The sequence below is a fragment of the Orycteropus afer genome, unplaced genomic scaffold (assembly GCF_000298275.1).
Source record: "Orycteropus afer afer isolate SDZICR_OR568_19922 unplaced genomic scaffold, OryAfe1.0 scaffold00024, whole genome shotgun sequence".
NCBI classification, from domain to species: domain Eukaryota; kingdom Metazoa; phylum Chordata; class Mammalia; order Tubulidentata; family Orycteropodidae; genus Orycteropus; species Orycteropus afer.
In genome coordinates, this window is record NW_006921611.1 from 1755525 (window position 1) to 1765230 (window position 9706).

The window sequence follows — 9706 nt, forward strand, 5'->3', positions numbered from 1 at the left end:
AACCTCCTTAGTGATCATTAGTGTAGGGCTTCTCCCAGGGTTCCCCGTAGATGACAGCCACCCTGTGGAAACCATGAGTTGTACATCTCATTGTTTACCAGCTCATATAGTTGTCTAAAGGAACATCAAATCTATAGTAGTTTCATTAGATAATTATTTTGACTAAGAAAACAGAAACCACTCAAGATATTCCAACTAGAGAGAGATGTAATCAAAGTGTTGATGTGCTTACAAAACCTTTGGATGGGCTTGGGGAGTGAGAGAGAGAGAAGACCACCAATGATATTGGCAAACCAGCAAGTTCAGAAATTTCAGAAAACTACAAGAGCATTGAAGCAGATAATTCTCAGGAGAAAGTGCAGAAGCCCCTGCAAGCCTCACATGTGTTAGCTGTCAAAGCCTTTGGGTCTTCCTGCTTGTGCTAGAAGAGCAGCAGTGGCTTTCTCTTCTCCCACTCATGTCTAGTATGAATTCGTCTGATTGCAGATTTGAAATTTGAACCCTGCTGGCAAAGGAATCTGTGAAACCTAGTCTGTAGGCTTCTAGCCCATGACATTTAGAAGTGAATTGCAAATGGAATGATAGTTTTGAGTACTAACAGACCACATTTTGGACAGAAATGTCAATAAAATGTCACTTAGTGTCATACACAAAGCCTTCTCTGAGTCCTTTTCTACACTTCCTGAGACAAAGGTCCACTTCCTTTTCTTTGGCTCAGGGTTAACCTTTCATTGGTGACTGAGATGCAAGGTAAGAGTAAATGTTTGATTAATTTCTTACATTCTCCTTTCTTCAAGTGTGTTCAAATCTACAACGCATTCCTCCTTGTTGGCTCTCCCTGAGCAATATCCATGATCAAGATATGTGGGATTTTTTTATAGGGAAGATTAGAAAGCAAGGTATGGAAACCAGTGTGCAAGTTAGAGCTCAGCTGAATAACTCATAGTTCCTCCATATGAACAGACTGGATTTTAATCATGGCTGTTAGTCTCATACCACATACTGGCTTCAATAGAAGTCATACTTCAGAGTGCCAGGCTTTCAAACTTGATAAAACTTTTGTTACCTTTTCAGTTTATTGTTTGAGAAAATTATATTTATAGCAAAGGTAAAGGTGCAAATTAATGAGGTGAGAAAAAAGGGGGGGAAAGATGAAGATTACTAGAGGTTGGATGTATATGGTCATTGCTAAGAGTTCCCATCCTGATTTCAGTAGGAAGGTGAGACCATTTAATACATGAAAGAATATTGATGGCTGTCCTATGCTTTGCATAAGCCTAAGCACAGCACAATCAATGTCAGAAACTGACTGGTATTGGGAAAAAGGTGATCTGTATAGATTGTATCATTCTTTTGTACCCTTCCTATAACAGAAATTACTTTTGCCACTAAATTGCCTGTAAATTCCATGAGGGCATGTACCAAGCCTAATTGTTTATTGTTCCTTATTGTTTATCTGATGAGAAACCAATAATACAGTGTCTGGCCATTAGCAAGAACCATATACACAATTGTGGAATGGATGAATGAATGAGGAGTTGGCAAATTAGACTCTTCTGTGGTAGCCTTTTGGGTTAGTGTATATGAAATTCCAGCAGATATTAAACTTTATGCTGGATTAGAAATATTGTGTGAATTTCCTGTATGAGTTTGTGGTGTGGGGATTAATTCAGTCAACCAGTTCTTTAGCATAACTTTCATCTAAGTCAAAAGAATACATCCTACCTCAGATTTAGGAAGGAGGATGGACCATGTATGTCTTCTAAAGCAGAACATTTTTCAAACAGAAAAAATGATGATTAACTGTAAATGGTTTTCTTTCTAATTGTGTGTGTCACAAGTGAAATCTCAGCTCTTGCAGTGTGGTTTTGGAATTTAAATGTTATCAATTGGAATTGACATTAATTACTTTTGTGCTGCTAGACATATGCTGGAACATTGTTTCTACAACAATTCTGCCAAAGTCACTCAGGCAATTATCTCTGCTGTGATCATCATCATCATCATCATCATTATTGCTATTAAGTCTCTCCTGTTCTCTGCTCATCTCAGCTGGGCTCTGCACACCATGCCCCTCTTCTTTCCCCCATCTCCACTGCAGGAGGTCCCGTTCTCCCGCGTGTGGTGCAGTAACCGGCAGCCCCTGCACTGTGCCTTCTCCCTGGAGCGCTACACGCCCACCACCACCCAGCTGTCCTGCAAGATCTGCATCCGGCAGCTGAAAGGCCATGAACAGATCCTCCAAGTGCAGACATCAATTCTAGAGGTGAGTCCTTGGTCTCCAGGTTATCTGATCCTGTTTCTGAAAGACAATAAGAATAACAACGCTTTCTCAGTCTTAATACACAAGTTGAGAAAAAGCATCAAAATGTACTAACTCTTAATCATCATTACTGATAAGGCAAACTAAAGGTTTTTCTGAGGTTAAGTGAGTTTCTGGCTGGTGCAAATGGTTAACACTTTCAGCTTCTAACCAAACAGTTGAAGGTTCAAGACTATCCACAGATGCCTAGGAATAAAAGCCTGGCAGTTTACTTCTGAAAAATCAGCCATAAAATCCTATGGAGCACAGTTCTACTCTGACTCATCTGGGGTTCTTGTTGAGTTGGAATCAACTCAATGACAACTGATCAAGTGAACAGGGAGGTGAGTTTCCGGCTGGTTAAGGAAATTCAGCCCATCAGAGAGCTTTGTTGTTGTTGTTAGTTGCCTTTGAGTTAATTCTGACTCATGGAGATCCCAGGTGTGCAATAAAGTGGAACTGCTTCATAGGTTTTTGAAGGTAGATCACCAGGCTTGTCTTTGGAGGCACCTCTGTGTGGACGCGAACTACTGAACTTTGGCTAGTGGCCCAGCACTTAATTGTTTGTGCCACATTTTGCTTCTGTGAAGAAGATGGCACAAGATTCTTTATACACAACCACAGATAGTGTCATTGACCCTGGTTGGCTTGACATATCAGCTAAGATTCATTACTGGATAAATCCAGTTAGTACAGTTGAAATACATATCATAAAGAGGAACAATGTCACCATCAGGCTGTTTTCTGCTCATTCTAGCTAGTTCTGCACTATATGTGTTATTTAGTCTTAATCCCTTGGCTCCTTGGTGTTCTGTAATTTCTCATGACCTCCATGCTCAGGTTCTTTACATCCACATTTCTATTAAACCTACATCCATCAATACAATAATATAAGATAGGGTATATATCAATCTTTCTCTACAAAACAAGGAAATGGAATGCAGAGAGGTGAAGGGACTTGACTAAGATCATATCGTTACTGAAGGGCAGAATTAAAATGGTTATCAAATGAGAAATCACTTGGGAACTTTTGCAAAAAGACACCTGATTTCTGCCATAGCTTAGATTTGACATAAGCCACTAAATGACTCCATGGCTCTGAATTTGAGTTTATAGAGCAGATAATAGGACAATGGCATTCCTTTTGCAGTGATTATTTGGGAGTACTGGGAGAGAGTAGCAAAGTGGTAGAGTTAAGGGGTAGGTTGTAATGTTTTTGTTTAGCAAATTTGAGGTAATTGCTGCCTAATATAGGAAAAACACATATTTTATTATTCCCCTATATCTATGTATGCACACACACACACACATACACATACATCTCCTCGACCAGAACAAAGAAGAGTGAAGAAAATCAAAGACACATGTAGACATTAGTCCAAAGAACTAATGGACCATAAAAACTTCAACCTATATGATCCTGAGACAGAAGAACTAGATAGTGCCTGGTTACCAATAACAACCACCCAGAAAGGAATCACACTTGGAGATAGTGGATAGAGTGGGAGAAAAATGTGGAACAAAACTCAAAATCACAAAAAAAAGACCATGCTTACTGGTCAGAGAGAAACTGATGAAATCCTCAAGACTATGGTCCCAAGTCACACTCTGTGCCTGGAATTATACTCACTCCCATGGCTTAACTCTCAGCCAAACAGTAGACAGGCCTACAAGCTGAACGTCTACCCCAGGAAGATGTTCTCTTTAGAAGAATCAACCATGATAGGGCAGAAGGGCAGCATTTGCACAGGGAGAAAGCTAAGGAAGCAATAATGCATAGGCAAGAAGGACACAGGGAAAGGGAAACCACAGGGAGGGAGTGGAAGGTGCGAAATGTAACCAGTTTCATAAAACAAAATGTGTATGAAATGTTGAATGTAAAATGAATCTGCTTTGTAAAATTTCACCCCAATCACACACACACACAGAAAAAAAAGTTAGAAAAATAAAAGTTATTGGGTGGTACAAATAGGTAAGCACTAGGCTGCTAACCAAAGAACCAAAAGGTTAGTGGCCCAAATCCACCCACTGATACCTTAGAGGGAAATCCTGGTAATCTGCCTCCCAAAGATCACAGCCATTGAAAACCCTATGGAGGGCAGATCTACTCTTAAACAAATGCAATCGCAATGAGTTGTAATTGACTGCACAGCAACTTGATTTTGTGGGTTTTTTTATGGGGGGGTAGATTTATATATATGAATAATTTTGGTTTGGCAGGTTAAACACATTTACATACATACAATTCAATTTCAGGTTGTTTTCTTTTTCTTTTTTTTTTTTTTTTGAAAAGTTGAAGTTTTGTAACAATCATTTCTCTCTATTCTCATTTCAATTCATTGTTTATGCAAATTCCTAATTGGCTATTGCTAATTCCCCAAATAGGTTTTCTGAAGAGTGGATGGCTTTCCAAACTATTGTGCCTCAAAATTGATAGCTGTCTTAACTGGCATGTTTATACCATATTTGCATACATTAATGCCAATTAGCATTACATGCTAAAATGGCTTTGATAGTGAAGGTAGATCAAGAAACCTAGGGTAGGATATTTTTACAGCTTCCTTCCTGAATAGAAATGGCATATTTAACACAATACATTTTAAAGTAAAGTAAAATTGTAGAAATGTTTTAAAATCAAAGCCAAAGAAAAATCTAAGAAGAGCTGGTATTCAGAAGCAAGTGTGAAAAGGCAGAATGGAAAGGATTTTTTTTGTCTCTGATACAGATTGTTTGTTAACAGATCAACTAAAAATTCCAGGTTTAATTTTTTGTTGTTGTACTTGGGTATTGGAGAGCAATTTCTGCTAATATAAGATATTTATGTAAACAGGAATGTGATAGAGTTAGTCCATCCTGGAATCTTTGCTTCTTGCTTAAATAAATTCTTGAAGTACCTGGAGGGAAATTAACTAATAAACACAATTCTTTCCTTAGCTTTCAATTCCTTTTCTAATGTTTCATGAGTTTACAGTCTCTTTGAAATGCTGTGAAGATGGCATCACAATATTTCTTGGTAATAGGAGGCAAGCATCAGCAAAATATTTAGATAAAGCCCAGTATTGAGCTACATAGTCACATAATTTGTAGGCTACTCATGTGAGAAGCTTCAGTAATATTTTGATCCTGTCAAGGATCATTTTATTAATTGTTTTACATGTTATTGCAGGAATTTAGCCCAGCATATCTCTAGCACTTTGTAATAAACTGTATTCCTTAAATGAATTTAATTTCTTAAACAAATTGAACTTTTGAAAGTCACTATATTTCAAGCACTGTCCCAAGTGTTTTCACATTTGACATTTAACCATCAAAATTCTGTGAACTAAGTATTATTGCTATCACAATTTCATGTGGTATATCATTGGCAAAGAAGTCAATTTTCTTGCCTAAATTCATGGAGTAGTGAGATGGGAACCAGAGTTCCAAATTAAGACTCCTGATTTCAAGACTTGACTATCATACTATACTGCATCAGGATTCCAATCAAACCTGTTTACTTGATCAGACTTTTCACTGTATGGCTTTGTCCATATTGTGATTTGGAGGCATGTTGTTGTTGTTGTTATGTGCCATTGAGTCAAACCCGACTCATAGCGACCCCTCCTTGGGTTTTCGAGGCAGTATCACTACGGAAGTAGGATTGCCCAACCTTCCTTCCGAGGAGTGGCTGGTGGGTTTGAACCGCCAGCTGTCTGGTTAGCAGGCAAGTGTCTTAGCCACTATGCTACCAGAGCATTAGAAATACGCATCAAAGTAGCAATAATTTTGTCTTGAAGTACAATAAAGTATATCAAAATTGGGAGGCTCTTTCTTCAAGACTACAAAAGGATTGAATTTAAGTGGCCATTTGTGTAATGAACTAGAACAAGTATCTGTTCCAAGATCTTCAAGAATAGTATAGGTTCCCTACAGGTAGATGTGCTTGCAAATGGAAGTCTTGATTGAATGACCACTCAAGGTCCTTTCAACCCTGGGATTGTCTGACTCCAGTAAAAGCATGCATTTAGTGATATATCTAGTGAATAAAAATTGTCCTTTTCATCTTAAAATTACTTGTCTGTATTTTTCTGTTGTTTGTTTGTTATTTTTTGTGGCATATAGTTAAAACAAAAGTGAAGATACAGATAAACCAAAAACCAAACCAAACTCACCACCATTGAGCCGATTCAGATCCATAGAGACACTCATTGGGTTTCCAAGGCTGTAAATCTTTATTGATAAAGACTGCATCATCTTTCTTCTATGGAGCAACTGGTAGATTAGAACTACTGACCTTTTGGTTAACAGGCAAATGCCTTAACCACTACTGAGCTCCTTGACAAATTGAGATTACTTGGGTAGGAGGCAGGGTAAATTTTAGAAGTGAGTTATATTAATCAATTTGAGTTAGAAATAATAATTCAGTTGTTAAAATACATCATACTTCAAGGATAGTAGGTTGAAAAAGACTGCATTTGGATAGTTTGAATAAGTTACTAAATGATTTATTAATTAAACTAAAAAACAATATGGAAGAAAGTGCTTGAACCTTTCAAGAAACTTTTTTTTTTTTACTTTATTTTCTCAATCTGTCCCCTCAAAAAGAAAAGAAATCACAGATGCCACTGCCTATCCTTAATTTAATGGATTGTTTTAGTATCAACTATCTTTTAATGGATTTTCTTTCTTATGATGAAGCCATAAAGAGTTATTAGATCCCTCTACATATATTTTTAACATATCATGATATCGATTTTTAAATATCTACATCAATGCACTGATCATTCTAATTGAAAGCATTTAATTCTTTATGTTCCCCATCATATCCATCATGTTTCTTTATGCCTCTAATATAAGTGCTCTTCCAAATAAACACAATCATTCATCTCATGCTAACACATAAAAATCATTTCAGTGGTAAAGGTAATATATCCTTCTTGTTGTTTACAATAGTCATTATTATGTCAATTTATAATTATAAGTTGGTCCCCCTTTAATTTAACCCAATTGTATTTCATAGTGATTATTTCCAATTGATATTCTATAAAAGAGTATGGCCAGTCTAAAAACTGTAGACTGGAACAAAATGAGTTTGCTAGTACTGAAGAGAAGGAAAGATTCCCCAAAAATTTATGTCCTCATTTCTTACTAATGTAATATTATAGAAGTTTTTTTTTTTTTTTTTTTCAGTGAAAGCAACTTAAATGACAATCTTGCATGTTACAATTTTCCCTTCAAGCAATTCTCTTATCTTCTTGAAGTGGTGGAAGTTGGGGATAATTTGTCTGTTACAGAATAGGTAGAATTCTTGGGATTTCTCATTGATTTACAACTCCCTGAGCTAACCAGGTAGCAGCCGCTTATCTCAGATCTGCAGAACATGAAAATCTACTGTTCCTCTGCATATTTAATTTAAACAATCAGAAAATGTGATGTATCTACAGGATTCTTATTACTTGGCCCAGATGTCTTTTAGAACATATCATAAATGTTACATAAAGTGTCATCCTTGTGCATGGAAATCATTTAAATTTGGACAATTTATGAGTGAAATAGGTGCCCACATTAAAGTGTAGTATAGAAAAAAAAAATATTTCCTTTTAGACTCAGTCTCACATAAAATTTTATTCACCTTGAAACATGACCACTTTGGTCAGTTTTTTTTTTTTTTTTTTTCTGAAGATGTCTTGCATCAAGTGGTCTTTCTTCATCCAACAGTAAAGACAGATTTAGTCCACAATTCACAGGTGCCATGAGGATTTCATGAGCCAATTCTCTATATACTATGATCCTTTGGCATGAGAACTCAATGTTTTCAGTTTCATTGACAAACCACGTTTGCTCTGGTTAACACCCTCAGGTGCTATTTTACAATGAGAACTACTACCATGTTAACTTGGATAGAATTCCCACTCTCCTTCCTCAGCAGCCTTCCCCTGTCCCATTTCTACCATACTTTCAAATCAGAATATATTCAAGGAAGTGATTCTAACTTGATTTGCATTTTAGAGCCTAGGAGAAATTTTACAAACCATGATAAAAAAATTATGTATCTTGTAACCTACGTTATGCCGTAAGATGTTTGAGGTGGTTTATTTTATTGCCATCCATTATATGGAAACAGAATTGTCCTTTCTGCCTGCAATAACTAAGTATCCATCCAGTCAGTCAGTGCCAAGTAATCACATATCCTTCGAGGCCAACACAATTACCTCCTCCAGGAAGCCTTTCTTACTTTAATTTTCTGAAACATAATGATTATATCACTATGAGAGTGTTTCTCTTAACCACACTACTCTTTGTAGTAGATTTCTGTATACTCATCCTGAGGCAGGGTGGTGTAGTCAAATGAGTACTAGTTTAGGAATTAGGATATCAGAATTCTTGTTTCAGCTATGTCACAGACTAAAAGCATTATCAATCATTAATATAATCTCTGCATAGCCCAGTTTTCTCAATTAGCAACTTTTTGAAAGTAAGAATCACCAAATCTGATAATTTCTAGCTGTGTGAACCTGGAGTACTACCTGAGAAGGCCTGCCTTGGGTGGGATGTCTACATTTAAACATGAGAATAAATATCAAGACATGGATCACATAAGGAAATTAGTTCAGGGAGGGTACGTGTTGACTTGAAGAAAAAGAGAATTCAAATTCCTGAAGTGAAGAATTGTTTCTTGAAGTTTGAACAGTCTTGACTAGCCCTCTATCCCAATCTCAGATCTGATGCTTACATTGCCTTTCAGATTACTTCTCTGTTGCATAACAAATTACCACAAATTTAGCAGCTTAAAACAGTAACCATTTATTATCCCACAGTTTGTACATCAGAAGTTGAAGCGCAGCATAACTGGGTTCTCTGCTCAGTATCTCACAAGACTGAAATCAAGGTAGTGTTGACTGGAGCTCTGATCTCATCTTGAGCTCAGAGACCTTTTCCATCTTTTTCAAATAAATCAATTATTTGTGACCATAGGACTGATGTCCTAATTTTCTTACTATCTGTTGGCCAGGGGTCAATCTCAGCTCCTAGAGGCCACCCTCATATCTTAGTCATATGTTATCCTTTATAGGCAGTTCACAACATGTATTTTTTTACTTCATTCCAGGCCAGCAGGAGTGTTTCCTCCTGATAACAGCTATCTCTTGTTTCTTTTTAGGGATTGCCTGTTTAGGTCAGGCTCACTAATGATGCAAAAACCAAACCAAACTCACTGCCATCAAGTTGAATCTGACTCATAGTGACCTCTCCTTGGGTTTCCAAGGTGGTATCACTACAGAAGTAGATCACCCAATCTTCCTTCTGAGGAGTGGCTGGTGAACTTGAACCTTCAGCCTTCTTTCTGATTAGCAGTCAAATGCCTTAGGCACTAGGCCACCAGAGCTCCATCAATAAGAATCTCACTTTTTATTAATTTACAGTCAG

General features: G+C 37.0%; 1 protein-coding gene across 1 annotated transcript in view; it reads left to right on the top strand.

Moving 5' to 3' along the window:
* The window catches only part of UNC5D (unc-5 netrin receptor D), a 438337-nt gene that overhangs the window by 401203 nt on the left and 27428 nt on the right, over positions 1-9706 (top strand). The window contains exon 17 of the mRNA XM_042783659.1: positions 2102-2266. Within this exon, the coding sequence (XP_042639593.1) occupies positions 2102-2266 (165 nt within the window). The remainder of the gene's footprint in view (positions 1-2101; positions 2267-9706) is intronic.